Source organism: Drosophila suzukii, chromosome 3, assembly GCF_043229965.1.
Source record: "Drosophila suzukii chromosome 3, CBGP_Dsuzu_IsoJpt1.0, whole genome shotgun sequence".
NCBI lineage: Eukaryota > Metazoa > Arthropoda > Insecta > Diptera > Drosophilidae > Drosophila > Drosophila suzukii.
The window spans coordinates 84,442,469-84,461,138 of record NC_092082.1 but is presented as its reverse complement, the minus strand read 5'-3'; the positions used below and the strand labels follow the sequence as shown (position 1 = coordinate 84,461,138).

General features: G+C 35.8%; 2 protein-coding genes across 5 annotated transcripts in view; one reads left to right on the top strand and one right to left on the bottom strand.

Annotated features, from left to right (window-relative positions):
- The window catches only part of Muc96D (Mucin 96D), a 200,641-nt gene that overhangs the window by 9,283 nt on the left and 172,688 nt on the right, over positions 1 to 18,670 (top strand). The gene's annotated exons all lie outside the window — the stretch shown is intronic.
- Positions 1 to 18,670, bottom strand: part of msi (RNA-binding protein musashi) — a 98,130-nt gene that overhangs the window by 44,093 nt on the left and 35,367 nt on the right. For 2 of the 4 annotated variants that reach the window (XM_036818332.3, XM_036818334.3), the window contains exon 3: positions 444 to 491. The exons of the other annotated variants lie outside the window; for them this stretch is intronic. In XM_036818332.3, coding sequence (XP_036674227.3) covers positions 444 to 491 — 48 coding nt within the window. The remainder of the gene's footprint in view (positions 1 to 443; positions 492 to 18,670) is intronic. 4 annotated transcript variants of the gene reach the window in all.

The window sequence follows — 18,670 nt, the reverse complement described above, 5'->3', positions numbered from 1 at the left end:
ATAATAATTAACTAGCTATGTTACTACGAAATAAATAATTTATTACAAGGTCTAGAAGTTACAAAACCATGAATACACATCTCTAAAGCTGAAATTATAACATGTACAGGACACAAACTATGACATCTACTAGTTTAATAGAAGGACAATTAATTTTATTGAATTAAAACAAATTCTGCAATATGCAATGTATGTAAGCCAATTATAAATTTAATCATGTGAAATACCAACTATAACATTTGCTAATTATAATGAGTACATATGGTTTTAATTTTAGCCAATTAAATAGTTTGGTTTTGTCTTTTTTTTTGAAAGAGCAGACACACAGAGTTTAACAACAAACACAATTGAATTAAAGTTTGGGGTTTTATTTGGATTGTCGTTATAATATTGGTTTTATGCTGAGTATGGGTTTTGGGATTGATCAGCTGGTTAAAGCTTACCTTGTGGCTGCTGTCAGGCAGGCAAACGCTTTAATGGGTGTCTGAAACCTGCAATGTAAAAGAAAACCGGAAAAGAAAAGAAGAAAAGTTCGCCACTGGTAAAACAATTTTTTCAAATCGATCTCGCTTAAACTGCTCTCACATTATTTGGTATCTTTTTTCCTTGTGGGGTTATTGAGTAAACACTGGTTATGGTTTTAGGGTTTGTTTTTGCTTTTCAGTTACTACAAATGGTTGCAACAAAACTAGGTATGTATAGAGGAATATAAACGAGTTGACAACTATAGTAGTTTTTTTATTTTTTTGTTTTTTGATGACCGACCACGTGTCAATTAAAATGCATGGATCGTTATTTGGTGGTTTACTCAAGTGGGGATGTGGGTCTGATGTTTGTAAAATATTTACAAAATGCACAAAATATTTTAATTGCCAGTCGAAAGCACGCAGAAAATTATTTACATGGGTTTTCGCAAGTACTTCTATGGCCTGTCAAGTGGATCATCATCGAATTTGATTTGTTTAAATGCTCATCAGCTTGCTGATTGCATAATTAAATTATGCATACAAAATCCACTGTGACAGGCTGAGAAAAAAATGTATATAAATGCAACCTCAAAAATGTTTTTTCAACTACATCTCCGGCAACAACTACATGTTAAGCTATAGGTAATTACCAATACATATGATGTTCAATGCAAACTTATTTCACTTTATGGGGCTAAGAGAATTATATTACTTCCATTTTACACATACCAAAACCATTTAATCAGGAGAGTTATTTACACAACAACTGGGGACCGTGTTAAAATGCATAAATGGAAAAAGTACATATAATTAAATGCGTATGGAATTAATAAACCAATGTGAGCCACGCTAACAACAAGAACATAAACAAGGACTATCGGGTTTGAGGGGAATGGAGAGGTTTACAAAAATTCCTACGATGTCAACCAACTCAACTCTGATTTGCGTAAAATAACCAACTTTGTACATATTATTTTTAATTATTAACGGTCTGTTTCGGTTATTTATTTATGCTGTGGGGGGCAAAATAATATATATAAAATATACAGAAAATCGTACAAGTACTTTGCTAGGCACACAACATAAATTACACAGCACTACGACACACCGGAAGACAAATAATAAAATATGTACATCAGCAAAAAATCATTCATATGTATTTATTATTTATTTAAAAGTACACTTTTCATGTTTATTTTGTTTAGTGGGGGTGTGAGAGATTTTTTATTTTAAATTTAATTGCCATAAATATTGAACCTTTCGCTGGCCGCGGGGTTTTGTAAAGTTGTTAAGCAATTTGTTTTGGATAATTAATGGTGAGAGGAGATCAATTGGGTTATGGTGGATGAAGAAGATGTTAAACTCTTCCTTTAAATTTATATTCCAGAAAAATCTTAAAGAACTCTTTAAATATTACTTTGCACACTTTTTAATTTTATTAATAGCCTTCTCATAATTCCTACAAAAAAGGGTTCAGAAATATGAAACTTTCCCTAACATATTAAATTGAAATAAAGTATCCTCCAGCCTTCTAATGTATCCAACAGCCCTTTCACTTTCCGGTGGCTTTTCCTCCTTCACCTTTTACTTGTGTATGTGCTGGCATTTTAGTTTTAGTTTTCCGCCCACGAATCTAGGCCAAAATGCAAGTTTTGCTCCTCTAGATGTGACACCAAAATGTCAACAAGTCGACGAGGCGTGGAGGCTCGACTGAAAAGGCTAATGAGAGAACGCATCAGGCGGAATGGCCCGAGGGACGTACTCATTTGTAATTAAGAGCAGGGGCTTCCCACATATAATATACGTATATACGTAGGATTGGGATGAAAAAATATACAACGTTAATATAGAGAGAAATGAAATGCAGATTTCCAGCCGCTTCTAATTAAGCTACTACTTTCGTTGGCCATTCTAATTAAATAAAATCCAGAGGAAAGCTAAATGAATATTTGATAAGGCGCCAGAAATGGAGATATGAACACTGGAAACACTGGCAGCTAAAAGTCTGTATCCCAGTGTTTTTCTTGCCCCCAAAATGGGGATATATTCAAAACAGACAGCGACTATCGGGCGGAAAGAATCTTTGGCAAATTGTCAAAACAACAGAAACGACAAGGAAAACATTTTTAATTTCCTGCTATAAATTGTATGCAAATGGAATAGATTTTCCCCTGATAAAAACTTTCAGCCGCAAAATGCTGGTTTTCAATTTGGATTTTCTGATATGTTAATTTCGATTTTGAGGGCGTGGTTGGAGTGTCTATGGATTGAATGGGTTGTTAAGAACTACTAAGTACGAACACAAAAATGTAGTGGACTCAATTACAGGTTGGTAATGTGAAGAGAATGAGGTGGGTTAAGCTTAGAGAAATATATGCGAATATAATATATATGTGGGGAGTACATAATTACGGAATTAGTGGATCTACATGAGGGTTAGGGCTTACACGCACACGCACAGAAACTACAATGGTCTCTATGGCTAAACCTTTTGCACGATGTTTTTGAGCTATTTTTAGAGTTGTCAAGGGTTGTCGCTTACCTGAAAGAAAGAAATAAAATCAATAAGTACATTTTATTTATAATATAAGGTTTTTTCATTTAAAGACATATCTAAAATAATTATTTGTTATGCAAAGATTTATATTTTACAAGGTTTTAGTTTTATCAATGGTTTTTCTTTAATATTTATTAACTTTTAAGTTTGCTCTCTTCAATCTTATATATGCACTTGCTATTTTGCATTTACCTCTACACTTTCTCAACATTTGCATATTCTCAAGCGCCCAACTTGCCGATCCCCTTGCATCCACCCAGCAAATTGGCATTAAAAATGTACACGCAATCCTTTTAATCGATTTAACCGTGAATAAAAAGGGCTGCAAACCGGAGGCTCCGGGTTACCAAGTGCCTTATAAAGCGTTAGCTAAACGTTTTTGTCGGTTTGTGCATCAAATATGCATATGCATGTAGATGGAGTGCTAAGTAATTTAGGGACTTCCCCGAGTTGTCGTGGTTAATTTCCTGAGATTTTTAACATTTAGCCGTGACAGGTGAATGAATTGTAAACCCCTTAAGGATTTATTACTTACAGGTGACTTCTTAAAATTAATTTTTCTACCATTATTGCAGCTCAATCTATTATTCTCATTTACAGAAATATAATATTTGTATTTCTACATTTACAAACAAATCTTCCAATTATCAATGCCAGAAACCGCAATCTATTTAAGCCCGTTGGCATACAGATTAAAACATAAATTTATCCATTTTTGTTTCTCACTTTTTTGTATGCCACAAATCGGATTTGGTGGATTTTTTTGCACCACACGTTTGGATATCAGCATCTCACTCACTTTCGTTTTGGCCCGTCGCACCATTTGACAACTCTTTCGGGCCATATAAAAGCCGTTGCAAATGTCGGTCTATTACAATTTTTCGCTTTCAATTTTTGCGGCATGGCCCCGAAGAGCTTAACTCATAAATCTGACACTTGGCCGGGGAAAAAGAAATGTGTGGGACTCGGGGGGAAGTTTAACATTCATCGATATGACGAGTTGTAACTGGCACGAGTTTTGCCCTCCCCATTTCCGTTCCACGATAAACTGCATTTTAATTGCTTTTTTATTTTTGTTCTTCGTTAAAGTCCACCTTTCTCGCTCACCTTGGGGTTACAATTCGACCCCGCAGCTCAACTTGGGAACTGAAAAAAAAATAATTTGCATATAAAATAATTCGCTGCCATCGGTCATATACAGTATATAAATTATATAGTGTGTGTTTTTTTCCCGAAACGGAAACACATTTATAATTGCACATAAAACCAAAGCCGTTTACAGAGCTTTTGGGCGTGTGGATGGGGATGAGGTCTTTCAATTTCCCGCCTGACTTCAATGTTTTAATGATTCACTCACTGCCGGCGGGCTCCACGCATTCAGCCCCGATATGCATACGTAATTTCCTGCTCGATTTTAACCGGGGACACAGGGACTGACACTCGACTGGCTGTCCATTTTAATGGTGACATTTAATATGCGTTAATTATGCCATTTATGGGCCGTTTCGTTTGGGTTTCGGGGCATATGCGCTAAATGGTTTGTCGTTAAAAGGTCTCATCCACTTTTTATCGCACGGCTATGCAAACTTACACCCAAATCAGCCCAAATTGCTTTCGACAGGTCTTCATTGTTTCGCAATTTAGTTAAATAAATTTGAATAAAACTCCGCTAAAGATAGATATTGGCGAATACAAGTTTTAAGTTGGTAAGGGGAGCCTTATTTGTATTGAATGACCCTTGTTAAATGTATTTACCTATAATTCCCCTTTATCTAATGGAAAACAAATTCTTCCCATCTTTACAATACCTTTAAAAAATAAAAGTTCTTCCTCTAAATTCAGATCTAGTAAACCCCTCCATTATCGCATCCCAATTACAGCAACAATAGTGGCAAATAATTGAAGTCAAAAAAGAAATTGAACATATCAGATGCACAGATACCAACACAAAGTCTAGCACAAATAAGTATAGTATAGTCTACTTTTTGGGCAAAGCTTTCACGCTGTCGAAGCTCAGCAAATTTTTATCCGATGCCGAGATCTTACAAATACGAAAATAGTTTCATTTTCCCCAAGCACACTCCCAAATATTTTCATACATATATATATATATATATATCTATACTCTGTAGGAGGGAAAGGGAACTGTGGGTCAGAAACTCTGGCTTAGGGCGGAAAAAAAACACGTAAAAAGGAAATGGAGGGTGTTTGTCTGTGTGTGTGTATATCCGAGTATCCTAGTATCTGTGTGTGGGGGTCGGGATATTCGAGGCGTAACGAATTGGCGCTGTGCTTTTCTGTTGTTGCCATCGTTGTTGGTGTTCCCATTGCCATTATATTTGCGGCAGGAGGATAACTGAAACGCCAGTCCCAAGCACAAAAGTTGGCAGCACCAACAACCGCAGGGGAAGTGGCGAAAACCAAATGCGAAATACAAGTAAAAAAAACTAGTGAAATTCACACGATTTTTTGATACTTTGAGATACTGTTCGTATATTTTAGAAGAAATATTTAAATTTAAATACTTTTAGTTTAATCATTGATATATATTCCAATATTGTTCTTAAAATTGTATATATTTCTACTATTTTTAGAATAAAATTAATTTTGAGATGTGTACAAAATATTTTCCCTTAATCAATATTTTTATTAAACTTTAAGATTAAATTCTCTATAAGGTAGGCATACCCATAAAAATTAAGATACATATATTCGCATTTGCCTCGAATGTCTAACAGGACCCCTCATTAACCTCAACTACCAGTCTTTTCCATATCCCTCGAAAATCGTATCAAATGGCAAAAAGAGAGCAGGCGCAAACTTTTCAGCTATTAGAGGGTGCCTAAAACACCAAAAACCGTAAAGGGTTTTTCCTCACACACATGCTGAAGGGCCGCATTTTCGTACACTGTAAATATAATATTTTATTGTGCAATAAATACACAAAAAAAAGAAAACAAAAAACAAAAAACAAGTAAAGGAACCCAACAAAATACTAAGTAAAATGGCACGCTACTTTGCCTTGGCCGAAAACGGATTCATAACATCAAATTGCTTTTCATGATGGGGCGCTCACACAAGGAAAAGTATAAAGGGTTTTGTGTCTATGTTAATGGTTATATTTCTACTGTATCTACATTTCATAACTATTACATTTCCGACCAAAGAAGCCCCTCTCTTGAAAACGAAATTGTGTTTGCATCATTTCAACGCGTCATATTACAACAGAGGTCACGATTTGTCTGCAGATGTGGATATGCGTGTTTCTATAAACAAAATGTATTACAAGTTGTTAGATGCAACCACCAACTTTGCTTATTAAAATTCTTTATTACAAAGTTTAGATTTGTTTTCAAATTGAAAACAAGAACTCGGAAGACATGCAATCTTTTGCTTGCACCGGAAAAATTGAATTACATATTTTTGCAGAGGATAAACCTTTTCTCATTCTTACATTCACAACGTTATTTTTCTTTTTAGTTAAAATTTTAATCGCCTTTTATACTTTAAAAATCATACAGAATTGCATATAAATATTTCAAAAGTTCTTCTCCAATTGATAAAGCCAAACAGCAAGGCGTATTTTACGCATATATTTAAAAATTTCCCATTGCCCTTGGCTGCTGTCATTTTTGGTTAGTTCAGTAAACAAAACATGTGGGAAAACAATTTTTCTATTTGCGAATATTTGGCCAAGCTTCGACTAAATACTGGCAAATCTAAACTAAACAGGAAAACCAACCAAACCAAATAAAATGGGAATATGTAAAAATAGAGATACATATAGTATTATTTAAATGGGAATTTGTGAATTATAAAATATGAATGCAAATAGTTGGTAAATTTATTACACCAGAAAATCTAAAAGTAACAATTTAAATTCATATAAAATAATATGTTTCAGATCGTTGAGCCAAATACAATAAATGCAGTTTTCTCAGTTTTCATGACTCTTTTGTTCGGTTGACTTTCATTTTCGTTTTCATCGCAGATTGTCCATACAAGATGAATTATAGTTTTTATTCGTTTCTCATCATATAAAGCAAGAAAACGCGACAGCACACAGTGCGAATGAGTAACGGCGATAAACATTGTTGCCTCAGTTAACTATGGGCAAACACACTTTGCCCACTTAATTGACTATTTGCGGTGCTTTATGGCATCGTCTCGCACTCGCTTTAAACACTTTTAATTAATATTGTTACACACAACTGCACACCGTTGCAGTGGGCGTTGAAAAGTTTAATTGAAATTTAATTATACCCAGCATGTGTGAGGGAAAGTGTGTGTAGCATCTGATACCGGATCCTCGGTACTTGGCCCTCCAAGTTCCCATTTTCTGATTCCCATTGGGCGAAAGCAAAGGCGAAGGCGTCCATCCAAAGACCATCGCATCTCGAACTCAAGCCAATTGAGCGTAAACAACAAATTGTTGATTTGTTTTGTTTGGCCCGTTCGATTCCGTTCGATTCGATTCGAATCGATTCAATTCGATCCGATGCGATACGGTTTATGTTGGTTTTGGCCGTTGCCACTTGAAATTTTATGCCATTATTTGGCTTTGTGCACGATTGATTGATTGATTTATATGAATGAACTACCGATTGCCCTTTGATTGCCTTACTTTCCCATGGAAATTTTGGGGGTAGTCTTAGATTCTATTTCCCTTATTAACCCTTGAAAAGTTGTCTAGTATTTGGCATAATTTCAAAGCACATTTGTGACCTCTTTGCAAACATATTTTATGTTAATACGCTTAGGTGAACTCAGCGCTCGGATCGCTTGACTGAACTTCAAACTCCAGTCGTCTGCACACAGAAAATTGAGAGATGAGACGAGGTGTGCAGAGCTAGACAAAAGGCTTTGCATTTTGAACCGGTGATTTATGGAGCGTACTACCCTTGAAGCCAGACCAGACTACCATGAATGATCTCATATATCTCTTCGCGGCACGATTACAAACATTATGCGACCTATCATCTATGATGTTCATTTGGAATGTGCTCAAGCGAAAATTTTGCTGCCCGGAGAACTCAGCTGTGAACTTTGCGAATGATTAAATCGCACTTTGTTTCTCAGAAATCCAATTTGCTGCAATTTGATGACTGTTTTGTGGGCTAGATGAAATGATTCACTTTAGGCTAATAATTAATTCACCACTAGTGATTAATATGAACTCTTTGAAGGCTTATGTGTATCTTTTTCAAATAAGAGTTTACGTGGAAAAGGAAACTTACTTCTTAAAAGTAAGTATCATCCTTTAAGAAAACATTTTAAGAAAATCCAATTAACTACGCTGACTGTATTTACTATTTAAGGATTTCAGGATGGGGCATTTAAATTATTTACTTCTTCGAAATATCTTACCTATGCATTAACTTCTAGGAAGACCATTAAATTAACCCTAAAATATCTCCCTCTTTCTGGCTGGAATACAGCATTAATTATTTTGCATTATTTGTCTTTTGCTTGCAGTAATTTCTTATTTGGGTTTTTGTTTTTCCCCTATTTTTTTTGGAGCAAAAAAGAGAGCCGTGTAATTATGTGCCACTAAAGACGGCAACGAAGCAAATGGGGCCAGGCACATAAGGAATGAAATGGAATAAAAGGAAGCCACAGAGACGAACAAACAGGGCGGACTTAAGGCAGTGACATACGAAAAGAAAGAGCCCGAAAGCATATAGAATCGGGGGAAGTACGACCAGAAGATGGAGCAGGCGAAGGAACTGGCTGTGGCCGATTCACCTTGAACTCGAAAAGTGAACTTATCGAGACTGAGACTGGTCTCCCCCAAAGGCCCCAACTTCATTTTTTTTCTCCAGTTCCGCCGTCTTGCTCTACGAAACTCCACTCGTTGGGGCGTTGGAGCGTTATAACTTGGTAAGGGGATCGGATGGGACGGAGGGGATCTGAGGTGGAGCAGCAGGAACTGGTAACAGGTAACAGGTACAGGTAAGGAGGTAACCGAGTGCTCCACACCCGTACAATCCTACAATCGCACATGCCTTTGTACGCTCCTCTGACTGACGGACGGACGTCGACTGGCAGCCAGTTCTGCCTTTTCAGCTGGCTTCCTTCTACTCGTTTGTAATACCCTTTCAAGAAGCGGTACTCCTAACTTTGGCAGAACTTTGAAAAAAATCTTGAGTTTTTAAGGGCGTTTTTAATGTAACTAAGACTTAGATATAATAGTGGATAGATATAATAATAAGAACTATTTTTGTGAATTCGGAGTTAATATAAACATGTATCAAAAATTGCTTATGAGTGAATAAGACCTAATGGTATTTTATCAAACGACACTGAGAAACTTATGATTTAATATCCTGTCATAGGAACCATTTTTTTTGTACTTACTGGAACTAATATTAATTTAATATTTATCAACAGTCAACTGTGCTAGATTACTTAAAACTTTTATAAGAAAAGAAAGTTATATCAAATGTGTTTTGTATATTTTGGAACACATACATCCTTCAATACATCAGAACTTCAAAGGCATCCCGATCATCATACTCTCATTCTACCAATAACAAAAATGTTTAGTGTATTTAGAGCTTCGGTTTCCGACCTTAAATTCCTTTTCTGTTTTTTTGTTCACATTTTTGAACTCGAAGTTTTGTGCGTGGTTCCTTGGGTTTTTTCGCCTCCATCGCCACACCACTTTTCCCTTGCGGGCTGCTTCCTCTTGGCTTTTTTCGCTGCCTTTAACAGGTTTTCATTTAAAGTTGGCAAAAGCCACTTCTGCGGAAATTGTGTGTGCATGTGTGTGAGCCTTTAGATTTCACTCGTCAAGGTTAGTCCACAGAAAACTGAGGGCGGGGGCGACCCAGTTAATGGCCTTGGTTCCTTTTCGAGAAAAACTCTCATATTTATGTCACTGAATTTCGATTGCCTTTATTCCACCTCGAATTTTTAATTAAATTAACATTTATTGCACGCCCCGAAAAGCCAATGCAAAAATAAACCCGAACATATATATATATTCAATGAAAATAATATTTATTGTAGCAGGTTCCGTGAGGTGATGACTTGTTCACAAGTCACCCAAGGGGAAAGTCACTGCAACGACAATGACAATATAAATTTGCTTTTAAATGTTTTTATGGCTTCATCTGCACTTAATTGCAGTTTAATTTGCCATAAAACCGATTGCCCAAAAGGGTTTCAGGCAAATTGAAAACGTGCCAAGCATCTTTAAGATGTCGCCTCATGGCATAAAAAATGTCATCCACTCTGGCTTATATATAATCTCCAACTCCCTGATCTATTCCCAGGATACCAAGAATGTTTAACAACAGATGTTACCCCGGTTTAGATATTTTTTTTTTGCTCAAGTTTGTTGACCTGATTTAGAGGGGAATTTAGGGGGGAATGCATACAAAATGAGTTTATTTGTTCAACTCGAAAAATTCACGCAACTGCTGTTGCCTTTTTACTCGCTCTTTGAATATTTATTTACGGAATTGGAGTATGAATAATATTTACGAGTTCATAATGGACGGCTTGAACCTGAAGTTCAATAGCCGAACGAGGCAAACTCAAAATGCAATCGCAGCTTGAATTTACAAAAAAAAGATGATAAATATGTGGAGTTGACAGTGAAGGTTTGTTTGTAATATCTGACTTGCCTTGAGTCGGTGAAGCAAACTCAATCAAGGTTCTTGCAATGCAACTTCGAACATGATTTAGTGCTAAAGAAACCCAAAAGCAAAAGCAAACAAGAGCAGAAATAATAATAATAATCATGATAGTCAATGTTGCCAGTGAAACTGCATTTTGTGTGGTTTTCAGTTCCCATCATCGAATATGTATGCCCACAAAACAAAATCCATTATTTATGAGCGAAAAATCGCAAGACAAACGCCAACAAGTTTTGATCGATTGAATACGTACAAGAAATATTCGAAGAACAAATAGAAGCTGTTTAAATGTTGCATTTTTATGTACCCTAACTTCAGGCTTTTTTACAAAAATAACAACTGTATAGATAGTAATATTTTCCCAAAGAAATATAAATAAAAGTCTAACCAAACATTAAATTAAAAATAAGATTTGATAGTACAAAGAGTATACAAAATTCCACTGCTTAACTGAAAGAAACCCCCGTAAATATTGCTTGCATAATACCAAAAACATCATGATGATTGCCATATATGGCGGATACTCCTCAAACCTCTCCACATTCGTTTTTATACAGATATCAAATGTGCAACTGTTGCACGAATGAAAATCCACGAATGATTTTGTGGTTCCGCCTTAAAGCAGACATTTTCGCGATGTTTGCTGGCAAATCGTTTTTCGGCTTTTAAGGAAAACCCATTGCAAAATGCGGAAAATTCCATTTCTGTTTATTTGTTATTGTGCAGCTGCGGCTAATAAACGTTTGGCGGCATATTAGCCGTGGCAGTAAGTAGTCTTTGATTTGGTTTTTATGCATTTGTTTGTTTGTTTGCTGGTCTTGTTTCAACGGATAATAAAAGTGCTGGCCAATGGGTACGGTTTTGTGTTTTGTGTGTTGTTTGCGCTGATTTCAGCCTTTGTGTTTCGTGTGTGTGTGTGTGTGTGTTGTTACTGAATGCTGATTTCTGCCTTGGCATTGTTTATTTTGCAATCACGATGCCACACAATCCCCCCTTCACCCAGCTACTTGTCTTGCGTACAATGGAATATGCATGTTTCAATTATGGCGCTCAAAAGCCAAAACCCCCCCCCCATCCACCAAAAAACGCCACCCCCACCGATGAACAATAGACGTAGGGCCAGGGGTATTCTACATCTGCAGTGCAAATGGAAATTTATATACATCGAAATGAAAAGCACAAAAGGCGCTACAAAAATGTTTTCCTAATGCATTTTTCCACTTTTTCCTTCTTTATTTCATACAGTTGTGCTCGAAAGAATAGTCAAATGGTTACAAGCATATGATTTGTTATTCCAATGTAATTTCTATACATTTTACATCGTCAATATAATATTTCTAGAAATAAGTAGTATCTTTAATCTAAAAATTCGTACTAAAATCTTTTCAAATATCTCAAACATATTCTCCTTTCTTTTATGAACACAACTGTGTGTATATTTTAGTACTCTTGACATGGAAACAAGAAAGAATGGGAATGCATTTAGCTGAAGATATTAATGTGTCTGCCAAGCGCTGAACAAAAGAAAGGCTGCAAAGTATGCTATAAGAAATCGTTGGCCATCAACCGAAAAAGAAAATCGATTTCCAACTGAAATCGATGGAATTTAGTCCAATCCTAAGCTGTTCTCAGCACACCTGGCCGAGTCCACCCCCATATCCGCTGCAATGAATTGCCTTTTCTTCCAAATAACTGGCCAAGCAAGTCCATTTACGCACGACCTATAGAGAAGGTCCGAAAGAAAGGGTCAGCCCAAAAGCCAACGGAAGTCATTTATTTCGGCTCACGACATAACAATGAAATTGGCATAACAATTATTTGGCCAGAGCGGGCGAAGTGAAAAGAAACCGACGAAAAGCAAAGGAGCCATTGCAGGAGCAACAAACTCGGCTAAAATCAGACATCATTATGTGGACGTGCACTTTAAAAAATATACGTTTTATAAGATAATAATATTACAAATTAACATAAATAAAAGTTGAAATATTTTAAAATTGGGTAAGGAGCAAAAAACAAAGGAAATATGATATTATCATAAGGACACCATTGGAAAAAAAATATTTTGTTTGAGAAAATAGTATCTACACGTCAACAATATCTTATAATTTAATGTAAATACTAATAATATTGAATCAAAATATTTTTTGGCAAGCTACAATTTACCCTAAGTAGAAATTCAAGCAAGTATCATTCGGCTATAAGCATTTTGAGAGACAATTTTGCCTCAGTGCATTTACATTTATTTCTTTGGCTGTCTTCCTGGGCGCTGAGCTCCAGCTAGTTGTTATCTAATTTTGCTTAAAAGCCAAAGTCACTCGAAGCGGCCTGGTTTTTCAGCATTCCCTTTTTTGTTTTCTGCTAAATATTTCCGACTGCAGCAACCGTCATTGTTTGGGCCACAAAAACATAATTGCAATGGGGAAGGAGGCGAAACAGGATGGGTTGGGCTGAAATGAGTTTGAATACAACAACTATTTCCAGTCATTAATTATGCAAAAGTTTTTTAATATTGCTAAAAACCCGAAAACTGTCGGACGAAAAAGAACTGCAGCCTGTCAATTTGTCTAATGGCTGCCTGTGTAGTAATATTTCGATAATGAGGTCACCCAAGGAAGCGACTTTCGGGACTTGGCAAAGACGTATTATACCAAAAGATTTCAAAACATCAATTAACCTACTTAATCGGAAATAACTCAGGTTACGTATGGGATCGTTCTTTTTTGTTTTTGGTGGTACATTAACCTCCAAAGTCAGCGAATGCCAAAGCCAAAACAAAAGCGAAATTCGTAATATGATTCATGCGGACAATATTCGTAATATCTGTGAACAAACCGTGGCTTCAGTTTCATATTCATATTTCATATGCATATACCTACAATAAATATGTTTTTTTGTCTTGTTGCCCTTTTTTTTGTTTATACTGTAATTTATTGCGGTCAAAATGCGGGTTGAGGGGGAGTAATTCCCATTAATACAATTTTGGCCAAGTGAGCAAACCTGAAACTGAAACTGAATGGATCAAGAGTCATGTCTTTTTTTTGTTTTGACTTTTTATATAAACTTATTTTTGATTTACAAAGCATTGTCAATGGCTGAAAAGACGATTTTGATGGCTTTTGACACGACGTCATCGTCGAATCATCATCGTCAGGTTTTTTTCAGCGAATCTTTTCGTTTGCAAAATATTTAAATTTGGCTTAACACATTTTTTTTTTTGGTGGGCCGCTGACAAGAGGAAATTAAGCGCGTTGAATTTAAATTAGAGATTTATTTTGGAAATCAAATAATACAAAATGAAGGTGGGGCTTATATAAAGCTTAAAAGTTGATTCTCAATTCAGTTAGGCTAAACTTAAAATACCGCTTTGATACGTTTTCCATAAAGAAAAATACATTTAGGTACGTAAAACGCCTATAAAGTTCACCTATAAAACGTTTACTCGCATTTTCATGAAAATATAAATTTGCGTTTGACACTTTTTCCCAGGCAAAGATAAAAAGTGCAGCAATGAAAAGAGAGTTTACAAAACGATTTTCCTAGCTGTAAAAATGTTGGCAGCATTTTCCAACCGTAATTTATGCAGCTAAGCGGGTCTTCAAATGCGGAAAACAAGAGAGTGCATAACCATTTGTAGAAATTGTCAGCAATAAATTACCCATTGCATAGCATCTTATGACTTAATCTTAAAGACGCCTTTGACGTTTTATATAAAAACGCCACAAAGATGATAAATTGTGTGAACAAAACGTTGAGTAGTGTCGGCAAACAATTGGCATTTATCAAACGAACTGGGATTCGACCCTATCTTAACACTAACTTGTTGGCCAAATACAAAAACGAATTATAACTAATAAGCATGCCTAATGCCATTGTTAGGCAAATCAGCAGCCGCAGGGCAGGCGAAGAAAAATATAGTTTTTATTCGATTTGCCTTCATTATGGGCTTTATGGATATTTCGTCTTTCCACGCTTCGATATCGCATTTTTCACTCTCGGAATTCCCTTTGTCAAATAAACGAGAAGAGAAATATCATCGGCTACTTTATACGCCACAGTATGTCCAGGAGAGTGAATGGAAAATAAATTTGAAAATTATGCAAATTAACGCATTAATATTTGGTGAGCCAGGCCAAGCATTTGTTTAATGATGATGAAAGAAGTAAATCACAAAATACAAGTGCCAACAAGGAAAGCACTAAAATGTATTGATGATTTATGAATAGAAATTGAGAGCAAGCATTTATGAAAAGGTTCGTTTTACCCATGGCACTGAATTTTTATAGAATGTTTATGCAATATAACACAACTTATAAGCAGATTTACGATAATATGGTACTCTTGAAATTTTTTATAATGGAAAAACAAAACCCCTGTCAGATTCATAAAATAGATTAAAATATGTGTGAGGCACGTTTTAATGACATTGAACACCAACAATTTTCATTTAAATTAACCGTTTAATAAACATACACTTCAGACGCACGCCAACGTTTTTAAGCATTTTCATTGAATATTTTTATGGGTTTTTCAGCCAAAGTTTGGTCAGTCAACAAAATGAAAAATAACTTTTGACAGGGCTGCATATGGCGGCGACAATTAACCCAATTAACTTGGTATATGCATAGCATGCATATATAATTTTTGGCCCAATATGCCAAAACAAGCTGGGCTCAAAATGAAATTACTTTAAAGTTTTTCCTCCAGTTTTTTGGTTTTTTTTCCAATAATTTGCATAAGATTATCATAAATAATTTTATGATTTTGTTTATGACAGGTACGCGTGTCGTGAATTCTGTCTGCCACGATTTTGATGATTCGACCTCTGCCAAATGTTTTTATTTGGTGTCTGATAGTTTACACTTCTCCGCCTAATTTGGTCTTTTGAGACTTTGTGGTTTCGTCTTTTCGGTGAGCCGCAGATCTCGGATTGATTGAAAGATTACGCAAATGAATGTCAGGCCGTGAGATGAACTTGTTGGGTATAATTGTCTAGCCTTTGAAGTGCCATTAAAACCGAAACTTGGTGGTAGAAAGTTGCTGTCAATCAAAACTAATTAACTTTGGGGCGGAAGTAGGGCGGTTAAATGTATTTCCAAGCAAAAGTGCAAGTGTCTGGGGAAATGGAGGCCTTTTGGTCTGGTGGCAAATGGTTTTCCTTTCGAGCTGTCAAAGTTGTCTTGGGGGATGGCGTCAAAATATTTGAGTTGGTCTATAATTGACAAGGTGAACTTCAGCTGAGATCTATGGATTGTTAGGTGTTAGTAAAACAATTAAATATTTAGTAGGAAAATAAATAAGTTGTTTGTCCATCAGGGGCCTCTTAAGAAACTGTTCAAACCAAATTAGATATTCTTTTCTAGAGTAGAGTTCCATTTGACCCATAACTTTCATAGCATCGCCTCAGTTTCCGACTTCTAGATGATGATGTTGAAAACGGGAATGAATGGTTTCGCTGCTCCCTGGAGTATGTTTGGCATTCACTTTATTGCTTCCACTTCACTTTACTCTCGCATAGTCGGTTGACAACATTTTTGCAGCCATCCTAGGAAGGAAAAAATCCAGGCTCTTGGCGGCACAAATATTTTATAGTTTTTTGTAGCTCAGTTGTGATGGAAGTTATGCGTGCCATAAGCGCCCCCGGCCCACATGAAAAACCCCCCAACCTGCAACCTGCAACCGTTGACAAATGCATCCCCAGTGGGTGGAAAAGTCGGTGGCGAGTGGGTGGTGGTGCTGAAAACCTGAATGCGGTTGCGGTGGCTCTGACACCGTTGCAGCTTCACTGGTTTACTTTTATATTTTTTGTGGGTCAGAGATTGCAATATTTTTGTGTGTTTATTTCCGACTGAATTTGGCAGAGGAGAAGCATTTAAATACAGGTAGTGGAATGGAAGTCTTTGGCAAGTTTACTATTTTTAAGTCAGATTCTTGTGGACCACCTTTGACGAATTATAACATTTTATAGATATTTAAAAATAATTTATTGTAGATTCCGTAAAAAACTACAAAAAACGAGTGATCGATTTAATAGAACACAATTAGAAAAATTAAGTCTTTAATATTATTTTAATTCATATTTTTAAATATATTTTTTTTATTAACAAAAATACCGTTTACTATTTATCCGTAATTCTTTGGCAAATTTTGTTTGTTAGATTGGTATCTGTTATGAAAAACACTAATGTTACCAATAAAGAGGATGCTTTTAAGAACTAAAAAAATAATAATCTATTTAAAAAAACCTATAAAACCTAGGTCGGAATAAATATATATCTATTACTTTTTTGGTTGTCTTTAAAAATTATATTTTATCGTATTTTATTACGTCATCAAAATTTGGTTTCTGTAGTGGGCAACACTGATGTTGGCCAAAAAGTGGGTTGGTTTGGCGCCTGCGGTCGATGGTCAATTTGCTTCTAGCTGATGTGAAAATTCCGCAGCACTGATTTATGCCACCTCGAGTGCGACTTTTCCACATTTGCCCCCCGTTTAATTTGTACTAACAAAATGCCCGAAAACAAATTAAAATTCGTGCGTGTTTTCCATATTTCTTGAGGGGGGTGGAAAATAATTTTGCTCGCACTATTCCAAGATTTATTTCACTTGTCATTAGTTGCGTTGGGGGAGGGGCGGAAAACTAAAAAAACAGATCTCTTTGCCCGCTCGGTTAACCATGAAAATTGATTGCGACCAGCAGCTGTAGATGGCTTTTCCTCAGTTTTCCGCGTTCCTTCTGTTTGCTCTTAATGCTTCTTTCATTTTCCATTTTCATGTTTTGCCGGAAGCATTATGTGTATTAATTTTTCTTTAGCTTTCAATAACGTTTTGCGTACATGCAGCTTAATATATCAAACGAAGAAAATACAAAAGGAGAAAAGTTGTTTTTACCCCCGCTTAGAGCAAAAACAACAATAGTGCATTGATGTACGACACTCGGCTGCTTAAATTAGTTCATTGTTGTCCAAAAGCTGTCAACTGTCAGCTCTTCTTGTATTTTTCCGCCTTCTTAGAACACGCATAATGAAAAAAAAAACCTATAAATAGACATAGAGCATTTTTAAGAAGTCAAAAGTAAAGAAACACTTTAATGCCCATTGAGGATTTAATCTTCAAAGATAAGTATAACGCACTAGAGTCAAGGTCTGTGGCTATGCCACTATAATTCTAACAAATTCTCTTGAATTTGGCAAACCCCACCATCTAATTAAATTCGCTTATTAACTGAGATAAAGGGGGTTGCTTTCCCCAGTTTCCACTGAATGGAGTTACTAATCGCATTTAGTCAATTAAGAGGATTACAAAATGTAGCTTATATACCATATGGTCTTAGTACCATGCACGTTTTGATTCAAAACTGTTTGTGGACAAACAATTTGAAGCACATTATGTACTTGATAAATGAAAGCAGTGTTTGACACATACATTTCTAAGCACTTCCCGGTTTGAGAAAGTATCTTAATCATAGTTTCGTTGATTGAAAAGATTGGTCGAGTATGTGAAAATAGCTTCCGCATAACGCCAGCATTACGTGACCGCTCGAAAAATGTTAATAATTAAAGGCGAGCATCTTGGGAGGCAAACCAATTGAATGCAATCGAAAAAAACAAACAGAGGCCACTGTGAGCAGAAAATGAAAGCAAAAGTGAGGCACTAAACGAAAAAAATAAATGAGATATTACAAAAGATATTAATTCGAAGATAGACATACCCTATAAATTGTTTTTATGGACTATTATTACAAGATTTTATTTAGAAAATGGATACAAAACACATTTTTTAAAAGTTTCAACTATGAAAAGAAAGGTCAGAAAAAGAATTTAATAATTTAAAAGGGGGTACAATTTTTAATCTTTATAGTAATTATGAAGAAAAAGCAAATGACACTCATTATAAAATAGATACAAAAAGTGTACAAATCAGGCCAGAGAGCTTTGGAAATTTTCGTATTATATAGGGGCCTGCTATCCAGCAATGAATCAAATTGTGGCGCACATAAATTCACT